Source organism: Cygnus olor, chromosome 8 (genome assembly GCF_009769625.2).
Source record: "Cygnus olor isolate bCygOlo1 chromosome 8, bCygOlo1.pri.v2, whole genome shotgun sequence".
NCBI lineage: Eukaryota > Metazoa > Chordata > Aves > Anseriformes > Anatidae > Cygnus > Cygnus olor.
This window is the reverse complement of record NC_049176.1, coordinates 16636155-16662119: the sequence shown is the minus strand read 5'-3', so window position 1 is coordinate 16662119 and position 25965 is coordinate 16636155. Positions and strand designations below refer to the sequence as shown.

Below are 25965 nucleotides of genomic sequence, written 5' to 3'. Positions count from 1 at the left end.
TCCCCTCCAGCACTCTTTTCTCACTGACTGCTAGTCTTCCCAGGGTCCAGAATTAATAAATGATAGTAAGATAAGGTCTGTTGCACTCCACTCCTCCTGGCATCTGCCTGCTTTGCTGGGTGATAATATGCCTACATGTAGCCCTGGGTAATAGTATGTAAATCCAAAAGACAATTTTTAACTATAAAGTGTGCAGCAACTGGTAGCAGAGCTACAATTACATCACAGTAATTCACTCAAAAGTTGTAAGATTAGCTACTTAAAGAGTATTAAAGCAACAGTGTAAGAAAACACAAAACTTGTAGGCACCAGAAGAGCTAAATAAACTTAAAGTGATTTTAGTTTTCTGCTTAGGACGCGTTGTCATCTTGTCCTCTTCACTGCCAGAGGTACGTCAGTAACAGCCTCAGAGTTCTCATGCTTTTTAAAAAAAAAAATATTGGAATTCCCTTTAAGAAATTACTCACCTTTCATTCAGATTAACTTCTAAGAAATAGTGTGGAAGAAGTGAGTTTTCAATACAGGAAACAACATCTCAAGCTAAACACAATAAAATTACACCTCTGAACCTCCCCCCTCCCCTTCACCATTTGGCATTTTCATTACTAAATGCCAGCCAGCTCTGGTCTAAAAAAGATTATGATATTAAATTAATTTTTATCACAAATTTTAATCTAACCTAGACACATTTCACTCTAAATTTAATGCAGGGATTATTATTGGAAGCTCTTTGAAGCAAAGCATTCTCCTATCCCCACGGTGATCTGAGAAGCAAGACAGGAAGGTGAGAAGTGCTATTCCTCATTGATATACTATTCTTTAAACATCTCCTGGCTGAGATTATTAAAAAAATAAATAAAGAAAAAGACAAAGTTGTATACATTCTCCCATCTAATTTTTCCTGTGCCTGACAGCTCCAGAACTTCACCGGATCCAATCTAGAAGGCCAGCTATGGGAATACAAGAGTAATGCTACCACGTCTACAAGTCAGGGAGAACACATGCTAACACTATTGAAAAGCTTTTTTTGAAAAAAAAAACCTAACATCAGGACCACATTTTACACGACTCTATTTTTAAGCAAAAGAACTCAAGAGAAAATGTTATCCTATAGTAGACTTGTACTGTGAATTTTAGCATTCCCACTTTACCAGTGAACAGAGGGAAGAGGGAGGGAAGGAAAATGATTTTCTTTAACAGGTATCAATATTACTTACAAAATTAACTAATCTTCCCCCCAGCCCTTCCCCCATCAAAAAGTTCATTGATTTCTAGATCTTATTCTGTGCCTAAAAATTAGTGGGCTGGGCTACAAGTGCTGTGCCCTCACTCACCTACTAATACAGTGCAGGTGGAATGCTATGTAATTTCTTCCTTCCCCAGAGTTTCATCTAATGCAGACCCAAACACATCTATACGTGGATGTCCCTCTAGAATACAACACTAATTTAAACAAGACGGTTAAAGGAAAACCTACTTCTTTCCTGGTAGAGTCTTGATGGCAGTAACCATAACATCATTATTACGCCTGTTAGCTGTTCTTCACAAACCTTCCATCCTAATTTCTGTATGCATCGCTCGGTGAAGTCATGCTCTTCTTTAGATAATGTACAGGACTAGCTAGACCTAACCTAAAAAATACCCTCGATTTTGCTTACAGTATCTTCGACATGTTTCTAATTAGTTCTGTAATATGTGCAAGGATTCTAAGGCATGCTTTGTCAAACTAGAACACCAGAAGTCACAGTACTTTTCCATCTCTTTGGGACAAAGGCCTTAATAATACAACCTCAAGAAACTAAATAATTAAAGGCAACTTAGCTAATGGTACTGACATCCCTCTTATTTATTTTGCTTTTTTAGCATGTTAACTGAGTACAGGGGATGAACTAACAGAATAGGGGCTGAAGAAAAAGCATTCAGATATTTTAAGGCAAGGGCTGAACTCAGGATTCCATATAATGCTAAATTCATGGACTTACATACTTAACTACCTTCTATTTTGGGACTCACTTGGAATGTTCTCTCTTGCTCAGTATTTCACTGTCATAGTACTTAAACGTAGAGCTACAGTTGTTCAGCACTGCCTTGTATTTTCCAAAATCTGTAAGAAGAATGATTTAATTATCAGATATTTAGAAAGGATAATGTTGCTTTTTCAAACCAGTTCCTCTTTTGATTCCTGCACCAACAGACTTCTAACAAAGAATCTAGCACTTTGGGAAAACGAGAAAGCTTATAGGCCCTGTCTTGGCAGGGATCACAGTATGTCTAGTCTACACCCAATTGGCAGACTAAGCCAAGCATGAACTAAATCAGCTGCCTGTTTTAGACAGAATCTCGGAGCTTTGCTAACTCTGTTGACACCTGCTTATACAGCTACAAGTTTTCTTTGGGGCACTACCTGCGTTTGCCTCTGACCACAACTTGTAAATCATACACACCAGCACATCGACTCCTCCTCTGTAATAGGAGCATTCTAGTAGATGAGCTGCAGCAATGGAACATGTACATGCTGACAAGTGTATGAAGTCATTAAATCACAGTATTTCGGTCATTTCTGATTACTTCTATATACCCTTAAACATCTGTTCTCAAAAATGGTTCGAGTTAACTTAAATACAATTTAGCATCACTCCAGCATGTTCAAAATGATAAATTCTTGTATAAATATCTTGTCTTGCCTCCCCCACCTTGTCCAACAATGTGCCCCAATCTGCACCATGCTCCCCAAGTAAAGCCAATTCACGCCTCTTGACTTCTGTCTGCCAAACTAAGACCACTTCATATAAATTACAGCAAAACTGTGCTAGCACAGATTTTACTGGATAATCTGAAACTCTGTCCACAGTAAAAATTGAGCCAGAATGTCTGGTGAAGGCAGTATAAGTAGGACTCCCCCACACAGAAGGACTCCCCCACTTTTTCACAATTGAGTCATGTGAACAATCTCTAAAACTCTTCTTTATACCCAAGAAATGAGTTATGTACCTTGGGGCTCTTGATTACATAAAGATGTTTACATGATGCCCACAGACTCAGAAAAGAGACCCCCCATGACCTTCCAAGTTAGAATTCTTTCAGTACTTTAAAATAGCACATTAGGTAAAAATCACTGAAGAGCCCAAAGTGCACTTGAAGCACTTTTATTCACCACAGAAGGCGTACACCTCAACAATTTTATCCAACTGATAAGACAGTTCTGGATATCATCTACAATTTAGCCTGGGATGGTGCATCTTCATCCATGATATCTAGTGTGCTTTCCTCACTGGTTGCTGTCACGTACCAGTGTGACAGCAACCAATAATTAAAACCTTGCCTTAAAACTGTTACCCATGATTTATGAACTTTCAATATTCTTTGTAAAACAGTGACTGTTAGACAACTGGCAGGTAAAGTTTTCCTCTTTCCTTCCCCTTTTCTTCTTAGCCTATAATTGTCTGGCCACTCAAAACGGAAATTAAAGCCGCTGGCTTCAAGCGAACTAAGCCTATATGCAAATTTGCATATGTGCAAGCTTATGAACTATATCAACATAGTTTCGTATGCATAAGTCAGGGGAAAAAATCTCATTTGTGTAAAGATGTGCATTGTCATTGTACAGCTATCTTAACATCTCTTTTATGTGAAATTAACTCCGTGAATATGTCCATAAGCTTTGTAACGCACAATAGACAGTACTTCAGATTGTTGGGTTTGTTTGGTGCTCAACAAGGGAAGTCTAAGAACATGTAAAATGTTTATTTCTTTGCTTTTTTCAAAAACAGAAAAAAGAAACTCCAAAATTTAACCTGCAGTTCTAGATCACAGAGGCTATGATTAGGCCATAGCAATGCAGAGATGCACTAAGACAAATGGAGCAAATATCAATGCTTGCATGAAGATGCATCTATCAAAAATGTCTCAGCTTGCGTGAGCCTGGCAGGATCTGCACAGGCAAGAACAGTTTTAATTGCTTCCACGTAGCCTCCTGGATGAGCTCAATTAGCCAAATGTGACATCGGAAATTACGGTGGAATGGGAACGTGCGGGTGTGTATGAACAGGCAGCAGAAAGCATGTGCTTATGGGCAGGTGAAAAAACACACAGGCACGAAACTGCGAGTAAATGCTGGTGCCACATGCCGCCGGGGGGGGGGGGGGGGGGGGGGGGGAAGAGACACCATTTCCTCGCAGGCGCTCACTTTGAAGCTCTGAGGCTCCCCGGTCCCCCAAGCCCCCCAGGCACCCCCCAGCGCCACTCAGCCCTTTCAGCTACCGAGCACCGCCCTGCCAGCCCCTCACTCACCGCGACCTCCTGGGCCACCGCTGCAGCTCCCGGGGGCGGCAGGGGGCTGCCCTCACTCGGGGCGTTTGAGGCGAGCGAGCCCCGTCCTTCCCGAGCTACCTGCCTGGGCTAAAAGCGGCTGGGGGGGGGGCCTTCCCCTGACCCCCAAGGATCTGCCACACGCACACCCCAACACGAATCCCCACAGAATGGGGGGGAACGGCGGGACACGGAGTTTCGCGAGCGGGGCGGGCGCTGAGGGGGCTGAGGGCACGGCGCTGAAGGGACTGAGGGCAGGGCGCTGAGGGGACGGAGGGGCTGAGGGCAGGGCACGGAGGGGCTGAGGCGCGCCCCCCCCCTCAGCGGCCACCGCCCGCTCGCGCCGCTCATCCTGCGGGGGGGGGGGGGGGGGGGCGGTGCGCGCTTCCAGCCGCCTCCAGGGAGCCCTTTCCCCCCCCCGTCCTCCTCCCCTCCCCGCCATCACGTGCTCCGGGAGCCGCAAAGCAGCGGCGCTTTTGCGACAGGGTGACAGCCAAATGGTGCGACATCGGCGGCGGCCGCAGGAGCAGCAGCAGCCGCAGCAGTCCCGGCCCCGGCCCCGGCCCCGGCCCCAGCCCCAGCCCCAGCCCCAGCAGCAGCCGCCGCCGCGGCCGAGCGCCGCCAGGGCCGAGCGCCGCGGCAGGGCGGGGGAGCGCAGGGCGGCCCGGCGGGCAGCGCAGCGCCTCGGCGCGCCCCCCATGAGCGCTGAGGGGGCGGCGGCGGCCCCTCCCGCGCCCCCCCCGCCTGGCTGCCTGAGCGCGGGGCGCTCCCCCCGCCCCCGATGCGCCCTTAGCGCCGGCCCCGGGCCCGCCTCCCTCGCTCCCCTCCCCGCCGGCGGCGGCAGCGGCCAGGTGCGGACTTCAAACCCCAGCGCGATGGCGTCCAACGCGGCCGAGAGGGAGATCCTCTTCACCGAGCTCCAGGTAAAGCCGCCGGGGTTGGGGGGAGCCGGAGCCGGCTGGGGGGAAGGAGGGGAAGGGAAGGAGGCGGGGGCAGCCCGCGCCCACCCCGGGCCTCTTCCCGCCGCTCTCCCCCGGGAACGGAGGCGCCGCCGCCCGGTCACGGCCCCACCCCGCTGCCGGCCGCGACCCGCTTTTGTCTGCCCGCCGCTGCTCCGGCCCTCCGGCACGGCTCGGCTCGGCACGGCCCGGCCCGGCCCGCAGCGCCCCCCGGCCGTAGGGGGCCGCCTCCCGCCGGGCAGCTCCGAGCCCGGGGCCCCGCCGCCGCCGTGCAGGCCTCGAGCTCGGAGCCCGGCAGGAGGAGAAAACGGGCCCGCCGTCCGACACGCCGCGAGGGGTTTGTCACTGCCGGGGGGAATAAGTCAGTAAAGTCCTGGGGACTCGGGGGCTGCGTGGTCACACTGCCCTGCCTGTCAGCTGCGGGCTCGGGTACCGCCCGGGAGCTTCGCTGCTGTGCCCTTATCTGTAAATGTCAGCTCAACCTGCCAGCTCTTCCGCTTCCTCGTCTGAAAGAAAGCTCCTTTTCCGTTTTTTTGTTTGTTTTGTTCTTTTTTTTTTTTTTTTCATCTGTGCGAGTTTATGGTTAATCGGGCAAAGAATGCCTCTCTGAATTTATTCCTTGGACAATTAGCCAAACTAACAAGTCCATAAATGGAAAGCATTGAATTTAGTGTTCAGATGGAAATTAGAACGGCGTGCTTAAAAAAGGAGGAATTTATTTCATAAACGCCGTGAAATTTTCCTGTAGTTTTAAATGTCAGCGCTCGAGTAACAAAGGAAGAGAAGGCACAATAGAGGTGTAGCACCTCACTTAAGATTGGAGCACATGAGATGGCTGAAGGCTAAGAATCCATCTAAAACGCTAAACTTTAATCAGTGGCTCGTAAGTGTCTAGGAAGAATCAGTATGTTAATACAAACTTGATACGATGATATAAAAGCTGGTAAACCTGTTTGAAGTGGTAAGCTGCGTGAATAAGTAACTATGGTAGCGTTACAGGTAAGCTAAGTGGAAGCAGAAGTTCTGTAAGTAGTACTGAAGAGGGGTAGGATTATCTAAACAGAAATTAGCTCTGTCTTTTTGTTTAGGGGGTTTGGGGGTGGTTTTTTTATCTTTTTTGGAAGATTGACTGATGATGCATATTTAAAAAATAAAAAAGAGGGTAGATTAGATTAGAGGGTTGCACTCTCTCTTGCGTTACATGTGGTAACTTTTGTATCAGTAAGTGTAGTCTTTGAGCAAAACAGAAAGGTTATGAAACTAACATGGAAACACCAGCAGGGCTTAAGTTTGTAAACTGTTACATTCCGGTATTTTTTTAGAGGAATTTCCATATCAGGAAGAACCACTTTAAAGGTATTGTTTTGATTTCAGTGGCATATACTAACAAAAATTGTGATATCATTTTCCTTGTTAATTCTTCAAAACAAGTTGCTCTTCATATATCTGCGTATAAAAGTTACTTCAGTGGCATGTTCCCAAAGTAAGGAGAACCATAGTGCAGCATGAAATAAGCCGTTTTACTCATGTTTTTTCAGGAGGAAACTTCCTCAAACTAAAGGATGCTAACTTAAATAGTGTTCATACTTAAAATGGGCTTTTACTTGCATATTGACCGCAATCTTATGTGGAAAGGGAAGGAAGTTGTAAAATGCATAGCTACAGTACAAGTTGAAAGCCTCGCGTAAGTGGATTGATCTAGATCACGAACCATGTGTGGTTTAGATGCTTCGATAATACTCTGAAGACCTACTGAGAACGAGCTAAAAACAGTGTTAATCCTGGGCTTGATCCCAACTTTGAATCAAAAGTGAGCATCAGTCAGTGATAAATGTGGCATGTTGCTTATTGACAGCGTGTATTGCATGTGTATTTGGTTATGATAGCCCTGAAAGCTCCAGTGTGCTGCAAGTAATTACTGTTAGGTTTGGATGAAGTTAATGGAAGTGTTTTGGTTCTTGTGAATCAGTTGGACTCCCTGATATAAAGACTCGTGAACTTCCACAACTACTGACAGGATGAGAAGTGGGTTTTGGGGAAATATGAAAAACAAAAGGGCAAAATAGCTACCCGCTGAGAAGAAAAAACATGGTATATGCACTTGTTTCAATGCAAACCCCATTTAATTAAATGGGCCTTAAATAGATAGATTGCACTTCTCACAATGACAGGTTTATATATATACATATAAATACATATAAATACTCCATATCTGATGGAACAGTTTCTTAAAAACCTCTGCTGGCAAACGTCCACAAAGCATTTCTGTCCTGCTATTTCTGCAAGGCATTTTTTCCATTCTTCTATATCTCACTTAAACATTTCACAGACAGTAGGAAGTATCTCCTGTTTCTAAGCAAGTTTTGACATAAGTTTGTTCAAGGCACAAAATGTAACACTTTTTCCTCAGTAATTACCAAACACGTAGTGCAAAATAAACTTGGCAGTAAACAAACACCCCTTTAGATGGTTTTGTTTAGTAGCTTCATCAGCAAAATTACCTGATTACCAAAGACTGAGAGCTTACATAAAGGCAGCTTACCTTTTTACTTCCTTTTTATCTCCAGTACAGGTTCTTTTGTAGGAGGGGGAAGGAGCTTGGGTAAGAACTTGTGTTGATGATGTCTTCCCTTCCAAAACTCTGCTGTCCTTCTCTGAGCTTGCATCCTTTTAGAACTTTGTCCAGCAGGTAAACTGGCCTCTCAGATGCTTGCTTGCAGGTTAATTGCGTAGCCTTTAACTCCTTGCTTTCTAGCAGAAGTGGCAATTCTGTTTCCTCATAAAATAAAATTTCAACTAACAATGCTGTAGGTCCTTAAAATAAGGCATCTATGAAATATAACTTTTACGGTTTTGAGTGAAAAATGCGGTCTTTTAAAAAAAAAAAAAAAAACACCATTTTCCATTTCCAAAGATTTGTGCTTTTTGTTAAGTGATGATAGCTGTCAGCATTCTAAGTTGATATGGCCTGGGTAACAGAAGTTATTGCTTAAGCTATTCAAATGAATCTATTGTATAAGTAAAGTGACTGTGCTCCTAGGTGTTCTGTAATGCTACTTTTCAAGACAGAAATGTAAAGGTGTTCATTTTCAGACCTTTATTGTTGATGTTACAGAATATAAGAGTTTTTTCATTAATTCAAAATTACGTTTCCAAAACAATTCCTGTGTCTTTTAAGTATGTGATTTTGTAGCTAAAATGAAATAGTTGATTAAAATAGAGAACTTGGGCTACACCATATAGCAAATATGAATGTAACAGCCTCACTTGCTTCAAATTGAAGTGTAAAGTTTGAAAGAGCGTTTAAAACTCAGTCAAAATTAGGTATTTCTAAAGTTACAAAACATTTGCAAAAATGTCTTTATTTCTGGACTGGTCAGAATAAAGGGATTTTATTTTTTCCTCGTTGATATTTTGTTTTAATGGAAGCCGTAGTCATTTAATCCACTATGATGCCGTAGCCAGGGCTCTTTGAACTATAAATGTCACAACAGTCATGTTTAAAGGCCATTGCTAACTTATTTTATGTCTAAAGGAGTGATGAACAATACCGTGTCTGAAATAAAGGTAAAGTGAAATTTACACTTAGTTGGATGGCACATCCTGTATAGTTTTTACTATTTGCTTTTATTTTTCCATTTCATAACCGTGACACAAATATCCATAAAATGAACATGTTTGAAAAATACTTGATATTTTGTTAGCCTATTTGAAATAAATTGGACAGTTGAGCTTCAGAGTACACAGCTATGTTTTGCGTATAAATGTGCACAAAATGAGGCACTTGTACCTCTCCATGTAGGACTAAACTACGAGATGTAACTCTGAAGACCTGCATTTCCTTCCTGGCTGCTCTACTCTCTGCTAGGTGACATTAGGCAGATGACTTTGCCTGCTCATGTCTGAATTTCACCATCTTTCGAATAGAGATAATGATGCTTGCTTTTTTAGAGATAAAAATGTACTGGGTATTTATTATTAGCTGTGGTCAAGTGCCTAAGGACACTTTAAAAAGGTACAAGTAACCTAATTAATTTGTTTTGAACAGACATTATAATTAGGCTGGATATTCAGCAGTAAGACTACCTTCAAATACTGTTCAGCTAGGACAGATTAGCCTCAGATAATTTTGAATTACTCTTGTTTCTTCAGAACAAGGAAGTGTCACATTCAGGTGAAATTATCCTAAACCATTCTATTGCAGTTTAGACATGAAAATGTGTGTACAGCTGCTTGGACTTCTCAGCTCCCTACAAATGCTTCCAGAACTGGTGGATTTAGGGAAGCACTTCAGTTTTTTTTCCATTTGTGGATATATATTACTCTTTAAACAGTGCTCTGTTCAAAATTTGTATTAGTAAAATATACATCCTGTCCTCAGTGAAACATAAACAGTCCTTAAAATACCTTTAGGTAGGTGCATGGGTAGGGCTTTTGGTTTGGTTTTTGTTTTGCGTTGTCTTTTTTTTATTCTTCCACATCTGAATCCTGTCAGTCTGCCTGTTAATGTTACAGGTTTATGGATGATGTGGACTTGTATACGTTTGACTTAATTTTCTTTGTCAGAGCAGATGTCTTTCTAGGACCCTGATCTGTTATTTTAACTGAAAATAAATCATTAGTGACGGGTAGTAGAAAAGTAGATTTAGTTACAGTATGCTTAATAGCTCTGCTGGAAAAGTTTTACACACTGAATGGTCATTCATTATAACGTAACCTAAAATCTCTAGCAGAATAACTAGATAAACATGTCCTTTACATTGGGGAACGGTGGTTTAAGGGCTTAATAATGGGATTAGGAATCTCTTCCTTCAGTGTCTCAGTGCTTTGCTGAATTAGAGGCTCAGACATTACATGGCCTCTGCTTAGATTCAGAGGAATAAAGCCTTATGGTGGGTTATATGCAGCACAAGGGCGCTCTGCCTGCTTTTTCTTTTTTGCTTTTTCCAGGATCGCTTGTACAACCAGTACAAATTGGTTGGTGGTAGGTTTTTTTATTTTAAATATGTATGTATAATATTTTCCCTTCGTGGATCTAGTAAGTAAATGGGTTCAGGAACAGACTGAGCTGAAGTTTCTCTCGTGAAATAGTTTCTGTGTAGCACAAGCAAGGCATTTATATGGCATTTTGAAGCAAGCTTTAGTTATTGGTGTGTTGGTTTGTATTTTTGTATTATGGTTTTTTGTTGTTTTTTTTTTTTGAAAACTAAGTCTGCAGTTCCTACCATAAGGAAAATAACTTTTTTGCTAGTAATGTGGGGTTTTTTGTTTGTTTCCTTTCCCCCCACCACAGAAATGAGATTTATGTTGTAGGGTCCAAAATTTCTGCTACCTTTAGATACAATTCAGAAGTACTACATGGAAACAGGAACTAATAGCACCATTAGTCAAAATGCATTGGGCATGTCCTTACGGTAATGTTATATCTGATTAGTTTGTTTATTTGGAGTGCAGCAATGTAATTATGTCACACTGACACAAGTCTCTGCCATTTTTTGTTACTGCCATTTTGCAGTTCCTTGTTGCTTACTGCATTTGACAGCTCACCAGTGATTTGAATTATTTGCATGGCAGTCTCGGCATGCATCCTATGAAGCGATGTTCTTCTCTGTGGGTTTTCTCGTGGTGCTTTTTGGGATGCTTTCCAGAACCTTCAGGAACCCCGTGACTGTATCAGACCAATGCAGTTTTGTGGCATCCCTTGACTTTGCCAGCCCAACTTCTGGCAGCTGGCATGGGGGATATGGCTGAGCTCTGTGGTGAGCAGACACTAATCTGAACAGGACAGCGTGCAGCTGCAAAGTTCCGTTCCCCTACATGGATCGGCTCTGCTGGGAGTGGTAACAGAAGAGGCGGTAAGCGAGCTGTTCCAGCAAGGCGCTTACCTTCACGGAGAGGGCGGGTGATCGCTTGTTGTGGCTCACTTGTTGGACCCTGAAGTAGTGGTAGTTTGATTGCGTTTAAGAATGTAGCCACAACTTCTATTTTTGTTGGCGCTAGATACAGATGCGGGTTCCTGTGCTGGGTGTGAAAGTCATGGCTGCCTCGGTCGTGGTTCCTGAGTGCTGCTGCAGCCGTGCACAGAGCGCTTCTGGCGTGGGTGCACCGTGATGGCAAACTGTGCTCTTCTTGTCAGCGTACTTTTTACTTCTGCTGGGCAGCCAGGGAGAAAACAGGAACATTAGCATAAGTGTAGTTCTGCTAGGACAACTGTGTCTATACTAAAGGCCTTTGTTACCATTATAGACAGTTATTTGTGTTACTGTGGTGTCTGGGAGCTCTCGTTCTGGGTCGGGATGTAGGCTTTGCTTAACAAAAAGTGAGTAAGAGTCTGTCCTCAAAGAGCTTACATGAGAAAGCATGCAAAAAATGATGTAAATTCAGGGAGGAAGAGAAAGCACTGATATAGGTAGTAGTGCCTGAGCGTCAGCATCTCAGCCATTCGTTTGGGGACATGTTGTAGCAAAGGATTGCTTGAAGGAGTGTTGGAGGGAAGTGGCTTCACAGGTGTTGGACTGGAAATCTCTTCCAAGGACTGAGGGATGTGTGTGTGTGTTGTGGGTGGTGGAGAATGGCAGTGCAGCCTGATCAGAAGGAGAAATAACCCGAAGGTACCAAATCAGAAATGATTGGGGAAGGGCTGGGCTATGGAAGATGAATACATGCAAATCTTTCCCTGTTCAGGGTGTTTTTGTTATTGTTGTGGAGGGGGGTGTTGTTTGTTTGGGTTTTGCTATAAAGAAGGGCCGATGTGTGGCAGGACCCAGTGTGCTGTGGCCTGTTAAGTAAATCCAGAAAACTGGGCTATGTTGTTGTTCTTCTTTAAAAGAAAAGAAACACAGACGGGTAAATTAGCTAGATTTTTCTGCCTTCAATTCTTGTGGGTTTCTGTAAGCCTTCCTACATCATTGGAGACGTGTCGGTTTTTAAATGATGGAGAATTCCTCATTCGTTCTCTACATAAATACAGATCAGAGAGCTTGAATTGAAGGCCTATCTGTTTCACGTCTGCAGTGTCATGCATGGTAGTGAGTGCTGAAGCAAACTGGGTTTCTGCTGAGGGTTTTCAAATGCAGTCCCACAACATGGTACAAGGACTCAGAGATATTTAAATTGTGTTAAACAGAAGAACCCGATAATGAAATTAGCAGAACCAATGGCTGGTTTTTTTATTTATGTTGAGGGGAACCAGGGAACAGCTTTCCCCTAAGTTCCAGGATAAATCTAGAGGATGATGTGGGGCTGTTAACATGACAGGAGTACTTAAAAGCAGATCAGGTCAGAAAGGAGAACTTCTTATGTGGATTATAAGTCCACTAGACAGCAGGAGTAGTTTTCTGAATTAGTGCTGGGCGTTAAACATGGAAAATGTTGTTCAGGTCTCAGAATGTAAGAGCTTTATTTATGTCTTTTAAAAATTAATACTCGGAGCATGTAAAGATTCCCATAGTGTACAATATACGTAAGTATGTATATCTTTAAAAAATGTGAAATTCTAGTAATTTGAGGAGAAATTGTGAGTTGGTGGCTGAAAGAAGCAGAAAAAAGGTTTTTGTCTTTGTTTCTGTTTTGAGGTCCTAATCACAAACAGCTTTATTAAGCAAGAAATAATATTAATGATATGGTTTAGTGTGTCACTGGCACCGTAGTTTGCTTTTGAACTTAGGAACTGAATGATATGTATATTTGAAAACTGTAAAAAGGTCGATTCAGTTTGTTTAATTGTTGTAGATTGCTAAGACACAAGGCAAATCTGTGATAAATTTAGGATGGAAAAGTTCTAGTTGGTTCATTGTCCTCACTGTCTGCTATAACTGGAAGTTTTGCCCATACAGACTTGAGGCTGTTCAAAGAACGTGTCAGACTTTGTCAGCTGGTGCTGCTGCTAAAAGCGGTTCTGTGCCATGCTGTGTTGCTTTGCATTTGCACAAACAGCTATACAGCGAACAGATTTTGTTGCTAGTTTTGATTTGGTGTTCATTTGGTGGTTTGGTTTTGTTTTTCCTAAATCAGTTTTCAGCCAGATCAGTTTCACAGTCCAATTCACGATGTGGCCCTATAAAGGTTTGCACTGGCATGTGTCAGGGAATAGTCTGGGGCAGGAACAAGCCTTTAGGAGAGGTTAGGACTGCTGGTTCTTCAGGGTTGGGTTTCTGCTGTGTGTTTTTTTGGTGTGTTTTTCTTTTTCTTTTTTTTTTCCTAGCAGTGCTGGCTTATGCAGTAAAATGTTTTATCAGGTTACAGGCCTGATGCAGACAGATTTACTCTGTGTATGTGGCTTTTGCTAGGCACTATGAAGACAGTCCAATTCTGCTGCAGGTGGATAGACAGATAATGAACATCCGTGCCCTGTCAGTGGCAATTCTTTTCTATCTTTGCATTCTTCAAGCAGAAGGTCTTGTGGTATGCTGCATGGGAGCGTAAGAACCTCTTCGTCTGAGAGAGCCTTGAAAATAGGATTGATTTGTGCATCATGCATGGATGGAAGGTGTAGTTTCATCTAGCTTGATGTCAAAGGTTGAGAACAGTGTTAAGGTTTCATAGCAGTACGCTTAGGTGTATGTGGGGATATTACCACGACTTTATTTACTGGCCTTCAGCAGTTCATGTTAAAGCTTTTACATGCCCAGGGCAAAGAGTACTTTTGAAAAATCACGAGTCTTTTTGTTATTTCTGTAACTAAGTGAAACGAAAAGCAAGTATACGATTAAAACAGTTGGGATCAAATTTTGGAGTGAAGAAAAGTTACTGTGCAAATAAATAACATTACTTATCCATAAAGAAAGTGAAGTGTGTTACAGTTAGGTGTGGATACGTTTGTTATTAAATAGGTCAATAGCTGTGAGGCATTTGAATATTTAGTAGGAGAAAAAAATGATTGCAATAACAATACCTCTGAATGGTCATGAGCATCAATTAAATAAGCACTTAGAGGACTTTGAAATCCTGCATATAAGTTTGATGCTGTGCATCAAAGGTGTAGCCAAATTGGGGGCGGGGGAAGACCTAAATATATAGTACAGAAATAACAAATTTGAGGTAGCAAAACAAATGTTTTCCAAGTTCTGATGGTGTCGAATTCATTTGTGAAATTATCAGTTCTTTCTCCTCTTCCTTGTACACATTGGCAAACTGTTAGCTTTTTTTTTGTCATAACTCAGCAGTGCCATTAGAATTTAGGACATGATTTTTTTGAATTGTGCTGTTGGGGTGAGCATTATCTTCCAAATAAACAAGGAAAAATTTTGGTTTTTCAAAATCTTCCAAAGTGCTCTACTAGCAACTGGCTTATTTGGCAAGAAACTTTCTGCCAGTCCAAAAATAAAACAGAAGAAAAATTGCTTAGTTCTGTTCTCCTGCCCACCTTTCTTATTTCTCTTTCCCAGTAAGAAAAGTATAGCCCCTGTTATGGTAGATTTATGACTCACTGTTCACATCAGATTATTAGATGTGTGATTTGAAATTGCTCTTTCATCATTGTGCTGCATATTATCACTTGGATTCTTAAGTAACACAAATCCAGAAGCCTCCCAAACTTGTCCTGAGAACTTCAAAGACATGCAGGATGACTGTGTGGCCTGGCTTTTTTTTTTACAAGCATGGTGTGTAAAGCCATCCATTGCTTTTCAACTTCATATGTTTATTTTTGTGGTAAAATTTTGCAAAACAGTGTGAAGTAGAATGCATTGTAGGAGAATGTTCCCTGCATAGATAAGCCTGCACGTGACATGACAGGATTATTTCTTCCCTAATTCTTGCATTGCGTAGGCTACATTTATAAGAGAAATGATGACAAGAAGTGTCAGCTTCTTTTAAATACAAAAGACAGAAGTACATCATCGCTCTCTGCATTAGTGACGAGGTATCCTACTGACAGCCCGTTTGGAGCACATGAGTTAACTGCCTGGGCGTGATGGCGTGGGGGGAGAACACGGTAAGCTAGCTCCTAGCAAAAGACTATGGAAGACGGTCAGGCTGAAAGCAAGGTCTCAAAGGCCTGCATTGAAAGTACCAAAATAAGCGTACTACAGATCTGCAGAGCACTTTAAAATCAGCAAGGCCCTTTTTGTAGGGCATGTTCTAAACTTAGTGGCAGCAGTAGAAAAGTAAAAGTACTGTAAATCGTACATGCCTGACTACTAGTGTAGCATTCTTGAACTGCTGCCCATTTTGGACTCGGCAATCTCCTTTAATGGAAGCATGTTTTCTTCAATATTTGACTTTGTTTATTGCTTATAAATAAGCTCATATGAAGCTGGTGTTTTAGGCTAAGAATGACTGGATGTTGAAAGTTACCATTTGCAAATTCAAATATCTGTATAATTGGAGAACCTCAGGAAGATGATTTAAATTTTGTTCTTGAAACTTAACCCATTATTTAATGATTTTCTTTAAGTTGCTAGTATTTGTGTCTTAAATCTTTCTTCTCTTGAAGAGATGGAAACATAAAACTTTGTTAAAGGACCATTTTAAATTTCAAAATAATGTAATGTTAGTATAGTTGTGGGGTTTTTTTTGTTCTGTACTTCCTGACTTGTACCAGTTAGCCAGAGTCAAACTATGTATTTATCAGCTGGGAGAAAAACTTAATCAGTTTTAATTCTTCGTCTTTATCAAGTTAGTTCAAATGTGATCCCACAATACATAAACCACTTCACAAACTAATATCTAAATCTGACCTTTTTCCTTTTCATTTTGTATGTGTGACAAAGTGCGTGCCATTCAACAAAAGCTAATTTTTGTTTTGGCGGGCAAACTCCTTTCCTGAATTCTGTTTTTGTTTCTGCATTTTACAGTATGTTACAACAAATTGTTGTTAATTATGATAGTTAACCTAGATTCCTTCAAAACTGATGTTCACCTATACTGGAATCCTGTACAGAAGAGGGAATGTATTCTCAAGCTTTAATTAAACTACTTTAACAAAGATTTTTTAAAAATCCTTAGAAGTTTAAGGGCAGAAGGAAAAAGAATGTGGGTCTGCTGTAAAGTAGCATTAAGTATCATCTTCTATTTTGCAGGCTAGCAGCCAGCACTAATATTAAAGTGTTCTTTCTGAAGTGTTTCTTCTTGATGGGAGTAACTCAGTGACATAGGCAGGGCAGCAGCTGCCACACACATGAGAATTGGTTTCTTTAACTCCAATTTGAGTCTTGAACCAGATGACCTTGGGTATGAAAGAAAGACAAGGGAGATGCAAGTGCTGTAAGTGGCCTCCCATTTTTGTAACTCTTTCCTTTCTATAGTAGATAATACTGCTTATGGACTTGAAAGTAAGATTTTCATTTCTTCAGCCTTTTTCATTTCTGCCTTCCTGTCTGTTGCATTTACTTGAATTAATTCACTGTCAGTTTAAAGTTTATGCAGTTGTTCAAATAAGCACACTTTAAACTGAACTACTGGCATCTAGCACATAGTATTATCTGCAGATTTCCATCTCTAATTTCTGTCTTGCGCTTTGCTAACCATATATGTTGAAAACGTCAGATGTTCTAATTACTTTTATGAGTTTTTCCATTGTTATAAATTAAGCTGTCTACTGTCCCAAAGTATTTAAGTGTTTCTTTACTGCAATGAATATACTTGAAGCTTAGTACATAGTCAAGTATGTGTACTGGAGATTCCTGCAAATCTGAGTTAGAGCAGCAAGAAGCCTATCAGTGGCATGTACTGATACACTGGGGACGATTACCCTTCCTCCCTTACGGCTGGCAGAAGAAAGAGTGGGCTGGTGTGGTTCTGGCACATTCGGGAAATGGGGAGAACCTGTGCACTCAAGCACTGGCTGTACCCCAGAATATTTATTTAACATCTGTTTATTGCATCCTGTCTAGGTAAAGCAGTGGGAAGGGTGTGAAAAAGAAACCAGTAACGTTCAGAGAGGTCAGAAAAATGTACAGTTGAGAGGGTGACAGCGTGAGCTAAACAGCATGTGTTATTTTAGATGATGCTATAGACAGATTGAGACCAACATTTATTTTTGTCATTTTATTTTTTATTATTATTGGGACTGACCTTTATTTTTCTCTTGTGTCTTAGCATCTTGACATCTTTATTAGAATGCTTGAGAGAGCCTCGGTGCACGCCCATGCTCCCCCTTCTTTCAAATACAGCTGGGAGATGCAGCCTCCTGAAACCATGTGTTGAGTCAGAATATGCTGCTCTGATTGAGTAGAAGTCATCTTCCTGATGGTATTTCAGTAAAAAGTTAGTTTGTGTATTTCCGTCTGCTAACGAAGGCATGCTTCAAATTAGATAGCTCATTATAGGGAAATACACAGTAGATACTCAGGGGAACGCAGCAGGTTAAACTTCAACCATAAATAGACTTCTTTCTTTAGCTTGAAGGACTTCTCCTTGAAGGTTTTGCTGAATGTCATATCTAGAGTAGTCTTCGTAGCTCCTGGTTGTTAATAAGCATAATATTCCCCTACTGTTTAACAAAATTTACATGCTACAGTTTGGATTTTTAACTGAAGGTTTTCTCAGAATGCTAACTAAAATGCTTCTGAACTGGAATGATATGGAAATTCTTAAAAAGTTACGAGCATGTCAAAATCTGTTAGACCGAAATATTGGCAAGAAATACGCCTAGAACATTAAAAAAAAAAAAAAGTGTGAAAACTACTATGTAGATATGCCCTGGAAAAAAAAAAAAAGGATGAGTCTTTAATATTTAAAAAGAGGTGAATTTAGGGTGAAAAGTGGTTAAATATCATATGAATGGAGTCTTGAACATGACTGATGCTGGAAAGCACACAAAAATGTATGTATATTAGCATCCAGTCTGAAAAAGGAAGTACATTGAAGTCACTAGCAAGTATACCTCATTGTGGGCTTTTTGAATACTAAACGGTGTAAAAACAATATATAATTCCCCAAGTTTAATGCAGTTGTAAGGTGATTTTTTTGGGGGGGCCATCATTACTTAAGCTCCGTTTTATAGCATACCCAGGAAGATCTACTTTTATGGGCACGCGTATACATGATGCATGTAAAAGCTGTTGTTCTATGCTGTTTTATAATTGTTAGAGGTCTCGTTGGTGCATTGGTTATTTGGAAACTGATACTTCCAATTTTCATTTTAGCTGATATTGAGACTTGGTAACAAGAGCTGATGGAAGAGCCCTATACAAGTGCATATGCGATGTGGAGAACAGCTTGTTTGAGAGACAATTTGGATTACTGTGCTGTAGGTCAGTAGGGGATCAGGGCTCCTAAAAACTACAGAAAATGTAGAAAGCTTTAAAAACAAAACCCGTAAGCAGATTTGTATTTTGAAATGTAAATGTATTAAGACTTTGTGTAGTCCACGTAATCAGTAAGTGAAATCACCTGCCTCTTTCTCACAGCTTTTGCATATGAAGCAGTTGTCAGAAAATTTTCTTCTTGCTTGTATTGTAGGTTACGAGAGGTTTCTGGTTCCTCATGATTTCTGTAATACCTAGGGAATTCTTAAATACAAACTGGACATAAAGAGCTAGTGAGAAATTTCATACCATGTTTCAAAGGTCAGAGAAAAAAGGATTGCAAAAACACTATTCAAATGTATCACAGCATACATCAGTGATGCTCTGTAGAAGTCTCAGACAAATGGGGATGTGAAGTAATGCTTCTATAAATAACTCACTGTTCATCCATAAACTTTTACTGGAAAGGCATGGAATGAGATGCCTGCATCTCTGCAAATGGAATTTTGGGTGTGGCAACAATACTTACCCTGATACTGAAACGTGAGGGGTTTTGGTTTGTGTGTGTTGGGGGTTTTGTTTGTTTGTTTTCCCGCTGGCCACCTGAAAAGATGAGGAAAGGATTTAAGGAGGCTTTTCTGTCTTTCTTTCAGTGCTGGAGATTAACAGCAGCAGCTTTTTCAGCTGGTTGGAGTGGAGGGTGTGAGCTTTCTCTTAACTAACTTCAGAGATAATAGCTAAAACTACTGTGAAAGAGTTCTTAATCCTACAACATAGTTCCTTGGTACAAATCGAAGTATACATGCCATTCCTGTTTCAAAATAAGAAAAAAGATTCAGCTACCAAGCTGAAGAACCCACAAGCCGTGGTGAAAGCACTGCTAAACAGTCCTAGAAAGCAAAAAAAAAATCTGGTCCCTTCACCAAGATCTTGTATATAGCCACCTGGCTTGTTGCCTCCTAAAACAGATGTTAGTATTATCTCTGATATGTATTGCTGCATTTATAATGTACAAAATAGTTGGCCACTAAATGTGATGGCTCAATTAGAGTGGAATGTAGGCTCTCAGCTCTTCCATTAGTTTTGCAATGGCTAAAAATAGCTCTGCTAAAATATAGAGAAGTTAAATGGACTAACGTATCAGTTGTCTGGGCTGGAAGCTGGAATTGCCAGAAACAAAGATTATTTTTTTTCCAATCACAGTTACCAGTGTCCTGATGTTTGTATGTGTTACTGAGAAATTCCTGTTTATTACCTGAGGATTTCTTTCACGTCATTTCAGTGACAAAATTTTTAACCTGCACTGAAAGTACAGAGAAGTCCCAAATTGTACTGACTTCTGTTTGTAGTAAGGCATTATAGCATTCTTCTCTGGCAGTTTAGTTGGAACGTGGAACACTTTTATGTACCGCAACTTACAAGACACGGTAACAGCTGATATTATAATTTGTGGATGGGCAGAATGGTCAGTCTGAATTATCTGAGCTAGCTAATAATAATACATTTTAATTAAATAATAGCTACAGTTATATAATTCACTTTTACCATAATACAAGAAAACCACCCTACAAATGGGACTAGGCCTGTTTGTCATTAAGTACTAATAACTGGGGTTTTGATTTTTATTTTTTTTTGTCTTTTATACTGTGCTTATTTTGATATTTCTGCTTAGTGATTAAAACTTCACAGGTAGAAATTTAAGCATACATGTTTATCTTAATGCTAACATTACAGCCACTGAAAATGGGTGGTTGCAATGGTAACTTTGCGTTAAGGTGAGTATATGCTTTGGATGCGTGCCCAAGTGTATAACCTTTGTACAGCGTACATTGTATTTGAGGAGGAGTTACCAAAGTCATAAGGCATGATTATGACTCATGTCTATTAACTGACCTTTTTACCTTTCAAAATCTTTTCCACCAAGTAAAATACCATATCCTGTAGCTTGTATGATATCGTATTACTATTTTTTCTTAACATCTTGACCTATATATTTAATGTTACTCTGCTCTGAATGTTAGACAAAATTAAGTAGATATTTTCTATGAGACATCAGTAAGAGTGTTTATATTGGGGTGAAGTAAAACAATTATACTAACTTTCTGTAGCAGCAGGAATGCTTTATCTTAGCTGTTTACTTCAACACCTACTTCAACAGATACTTGACTATAGTTATTGCTTATTTGGGGAATGGGGAGGGTGGTTATCTTTTGTGAACAGGTTACTAGCTTCTGTATTACGTGTACTTAGAGGCAAATTCTCTGTACGACATCTGCATTAACTTAGTTTCATATCAAATAGTTCTGTTACTTCAGAATTGTATTTGAACTCAAAGCATTTCAGAGCAGTAAAATAACTGCTTGCACCATTCTTGAGCTTCATGTAACTACAGGGAAATCAATCACGTCAAATTGAGGCGAATCCAGTGATAAGAATTTCTCTCACAACTTTTCATCCCTAACAGTTGGTCAGAATGCATATTAATTTCTGAAAGAAATAGATATCATACACGCCTGTATGTAGTGTTTGTTTGGCAAAAATATTAAAATACAGTCGTTATCTTAGAAGTACCTATTGTATATATTCAATAAATAATTCCAGGCCATTAGGATGAAGGTGCTATATATATACACATAATAGAGAAAATTACAGATGGTCCCACGAAGAAAGCAATGACTCCCTGTTTATCTGAAAGTGTTTTTTTAAAAAAAAAAACAAAAAACAAAAACCTAACCCTCTTTCAGTGCTTACTTTTACTATTAGTTTTAAAATGAAAAAAAAATCTTTTCAAAGTAGCCTCACTGTCACACACACAGAAATATTGGTTTCTCTGCCACTTATCAGTCTTTACTTTATTTGTGAAATAGATATTAAGATACTTTTACCATATTCTGTCAGAAAAGATTATATTTTTCAGTTTAAATTTGGAAAATGCAAGATCAAGTTTGTGCATGGAATTCATTTGTTGTCCCTAGGAGATACGACATTCATGTAAGCCCATTTTTGCTTCCCAGTCCAGTACGCTAAATATCCAGCTGTAGTTCAGCATCTGTGACTAAGGGACTTCCTTTCTTCTTAAAATGCATATGCTTCTTTGAACTTGCTTCTCTTTCATTTATCAAACTGTCATTTAATCCACCTGTTTTTCCTCATCTTTTAAACCAGACTGTGTGCATTTATCGAATTATCAATACATGCTATTATAATGTTACAGGAATTAGATGAAAAATCATTATTTCAGTGTTTTTACTGAATGCATCTGTGCGAGGCTGCATTTCAGGGGGAATTACTTCGGTCTCCTGGGCACAATTCTATGATATATCATTATTGGAGATACTTCCAGCATACAGTATGGCGTTAACAGTTCAGAAAGTCATTTTCCTTTTATCTTGAAAGAACTAGCTTATATTTTGGCATTTAGTAGAGCTTCTAGTACTGTGTGTGGTCTGTTTGAAACCATATTAATTATGCTAAATGTAATTTTCCTCTGAATGTATTCTGCTTCTTTGTCTTGTTGTGCTGACTCAGTTACAGTAGCACCCCTGATACCATCAGTGTTTCACGTGCACCTAAAAATGAGAAGCTAAATTAAAACTAAGACAGCAAGGTCCCATAACAGAATGGAGGAATGATGTTATTACAGGCTTGATTTCATAATCTGACCTTGTTCCTGGACACGCGTAATGAAAGCTGTGACAGCAGGCTGTATTCATTGTTTCTGCCCTCCATCTGACAGTAGGCAGGGTAAGGTTCGGTTCCACTCTGCCGGGCTCCACTGGCACTTCTTCATTGGGAGCTGCAAGTTGCAGACAGAAGTTGGGAAGCTGCTGGAGTATCTGTACGGTGCCTGTTGCCAGAATATGCAGTCATGTTTCTTGGACAGCGTGGCCATCTGCTGATTTCAGATTCAGGTGCTCACTGTTCGTGCTCTGCTAGAGCCTTTGTCAAGTCCTTGCTATCCTGAGGAAGGAAGCTGGGGGTGGTTCTTTGAATGTCCTTTCTTTGCATGACTTCTTGCAGGTCCTTCTAGTGTAAAGCCTCCAGGAGCTGCTGCAGTGAGAAGCAGCTGAAGGCAATGTTTCTTAAAACGTTTCCTTCCCCTGCCACAGAAAGGAAGCTCTCTTCTGCCGCTTGCTGTGATTGCCGTTGGCATGGCGCTGGCACAACTTCCAGCTCTGCAGGCGAACCTTTTGGGGAGCGTACTTCTTGAGTCAGTAAGCTTTGGCCCAGTCGGGCATTGCTTGTGGCTGGAAGCCTAGACGGTAGCGAGGAACCCTGCACAAACAATTGCTGAATGTTTAGTTTTGGTTTTGTTTTGGAGGGTTTTTTAGACATAGAAAGGAAGGAAAAAATACCACTTGAGAAGGTGGCTTTGGGAGCACCAGCAGTTGTTTCTAACGCTCCCAGTGTAGTGTTCACATGGTGAACAACATCATAGGGAATTTTAATACCTGTTGGGGCTGAGGCAGGACTGGTGCAAGCTGAGGCTGTTTGCTGCAGCCACACTGCTGCCAGGCTTCTCTACTGGACGTTCATGGGGGCAACATGGGAGAGGGGCAGACAGGACCCGCTGATTGAGGGCTGTAGGTGGGACATCCCTATTGGAACAAACAGGTTTTGTACATATTGCATCTCTGATAGGTGCAGCCAGGCCCTCATTGTATGCACCGAGGAATTGAACCCCATTTAATGAGTGTCCTACTTGAATTTATCCATGTGTAATGCAATGCACTGCAGTTATTTGTACCTTAAGCAGCCTCTTGTTACAAAGAAGAGAGCTGTGACTTGGATTAAATTTAAATCCTGATTTGCGACATGTTAGCACAGCAAACTAATGCCAAAATCTATTAAGCCTTCAAGGTTTTTTTGTTCTTGACGTTGGGTGAGTGCTGAGATCTGCCCAGAAGCAAATGTGATTGTGGTCAAGGAGGAAATAGTCCATGTAGTTCCAGTAATCCAGACAAGCTGTCACATCTGGTTTTCTGAATGACTTCGGGGGGAGGGGGAGAGGACAAGGTTTGCAATTGATTAACATTGTTCTTAAAATCAAAGACTACTCTAGTTTCAGAAATTACTTTTAGAGGGCTTCAGGGACCTTTGGCAGTTAGTTCAGAAAAACAACTCCAACCCCACCCCCCAAAAAAAGATTATTCAGAAAATTATATTGAGAGACCTAATAGTTCCAAATCTGTATTTCCAGCTCCTCAAAGTGAAATGAAAAATGAATAAACATTTAGTCTTTCTGGATTATGGTAACTTTTTAAATTATACATGAGATTATTTTCATCTTTGTCTATTTGAAATGAATATGCTTGCATTAAACAACCAAACATTTTTGACTGTACTTGTCAAACAGGATTTCTTATTCTTTCAACAGACTGTAATAGACAATAAAATGGCACCTATAATTCAAAGGTATATAAAAATGAATGGTAATACTTTTAGGAAAAATGTACTCATTTTTACTGTGAGTTCTGATATGGCTTTTTTTTCCTGAAGGCAGATTGAGTGCATGTTAGTAGCAAGTCAATGTGAAGTGTAAATAATATTGTGCATAAGTACTCAGCAGGTGTTAAGCATGCTGTAGTTTAAGGCCCCACTTAGGTTTCTGTAAGAATTCCTGCCAGAACTCAGCAATCTGAATTCTTACCCTGTCCGATATTCTCTCAGGTGAACACTGGATCACCCAGTGCCGCTGTACGGTGCTGTTAGAAGCAAGTCTTTGGCAGTTATTAATGCCCAGGATTTTAGGGTTATCTTTTTCTAAGCTGTGGCAATTTGAGGATCTCTTTTTAAATTGGAAGTCATTCAGTTTATCAGACAATCTGTTTCAGTTGCATATATTCACCTTCACAGTAATTTCTTCTGTTCAGCAGTATCAAGTTCCATCATTGAGACAAATCCAGTTTGTCAAGGCACTTGCCTCATCCGTTATTTGGTTCAGAGTTGACCTGAGAAAAAGTGCAGGGACTTGATGGATTTTCGTAAACAACATTGCTGGTGTCTGGTGTCTCTCACCGCATCAGCCAGAACAGACTTTGTGTATTATTAGAAGATGTGCTCAGACCACTACCCAGTATTTTCAGCAACTATACTTAAAACATTTCCCAGGAGTACGGAAATTGAAGGCTGGCATCTAGCATTCATCTGTGCAAGTAGCTGGTCTTTGAGCCAGCAAAGTGAGGTTGAGCCGTTAGACCATTGCAGTAGGACAGCTACATATGTGGTTTCCTCGTCTGTTTCTCTCACACACACTTCCTCTTTTTAAAGCACTAATATCTAATTTGTGGTTCTTGATAGTTTATTGCATTAAACATAGCTTCAGTTTCATTACATGCTGAAATATTTCAGAAATCTCCAGTCTGGCTCCTAAACATGCATTTTCCCACTGCGAAGTATGCCTCGCTGCCTGTAACTGCTTTCCCTGCAGCAGTGCAGGAGCAGGTTGTTGGAAGCAGCACGGGGCGCTGGCTGCCCTTTCCTGCTGCTGGTGCAAAGCAGTGGTCCTGGGCAGGTGGTGCGGCACCGGGGGGGAGGGGAGGGGGAGGATGCCGTGCTGCCAGGGGGGCAGTCCTGGGACCACCCAGCGGGGAATGGCTGCTCCCTTCTAACCAGCAGTCAGAGCACGACCAGAATTCAAAAGAGGAAACTGAGCATCAAAAACTGGCTACCCGTTCTTTTGTCTTAGAGCAGGTCCCGCTGCTTTAAAAATCTAACTTTGTTAGGCCAGCAGGAGTGGTTTAATCATTACTTGCTTCTTAAGAGAGGAAATGCTCTGATGTTTCACGTTACGTGATTCTGGGAGGGAGAGTAAAGGAAGTAGCTGTACAAAAAACATTGATGGCTTCTTGGTGTAGAAAATGTGAATGATTTTTTTTCATCTTTGCACCCATGCCTGCTTGAACAGTGCAAAGGAAAGGAGCTGGTCCCCACCTCCAGCTGATCTTTCTTTCCAATTACTATATTTTCAGGCTGAGAGCACAGAACAGCTGTCTTCTGAAGGATGTGAGGCTCAGCCTGGGAGGGAGTTTATCCAAATGGGGAGAAAGATATTTTTTTTTTTTTTTTTAGAAAAATTCTCTAACAAGAGGCTTTTGTAATAGGTGAACTCAGGTACCATCAAATAAAGCTGGAGAACTCTGTGTTCTAAGTAATTTCTCAGTTTAAAAGAGTTTCAGCTGGGGGGCTGGGCAGATACCTTTCTCAAAGGAAAAAATCTTACCGCTCTTGCTCAACTCTGAGACAGTCTGCCAATTGGTGTCCGTCTTGGCATCAGCTCCATTTTGAGATGCAGCACTGCTGAGGGTGCTCATCCCTCTGGCACGAGGTCCTGTCTCCAGCCCTCGTTGCACCTCAGCAGCAAAACGTGTTTGCCTGTTTGCTTCCCAGTGACCTTTGTGCCTGGTGAGATGTCTAGATAACTAGGTGACAGGATGCTTTCAGTTCAGAAGTGCTGTTAACTCAGGATGACGAGACAGTATCGTCCATGGTTTTGCTTGGGGTTTTCT

General features: G+C 41.1%; 1 protein-coding gene and 1 long non-coding RNA gene across 3 annotated transcripts in view; one reads left to right on the top strand and one right to left on the bottom strand.

Moving 5' to 3' along the window:
• LOC121074408 overlaps nt 1-4712 on the bottom strand; it is a 504929-nt gene extending 500217 nt beyond the window's left edge. Inside the window, exons 1-2 of the long non-coding RNA XR_005822307.1 lie at nt 4291-4712; nt 2014-2104 (exon numbers count right to left, since the gene is read on the bottom strand). This is a non-coding gene — a long non-coding RNA (uncharacterized LOC121074408). The remainder of the gene's footprint in view (nt 1-2013; nt 2105-4290) is intronic.
• Nucleotides 4713-4807: 95 nt separating this feature from the next.
• Nucleotides 4808-25965, top strand: part of PKN2 (protein kinase N2) — a 54033-nt gene continuing 32875 nt past the window's right edge. Inside the window, exon 1 of one of the 2 annotated variants that reach the window (XM_040564814.1) lies at nt 4808-5231. In XM_040564814.1, the coding sequence (XP_040420748.1) occupies nt 5007-5231 (225 nt within the window). In that variant the 5' untranslated portion in view covers nt 4808-5006. Of the gene's footprint in view, nt 5232-18440; nt 18464-25965 lie in introns of those variants that run through there. The other variant, XM_040564815.1, reaches the window with a different exon arrangement.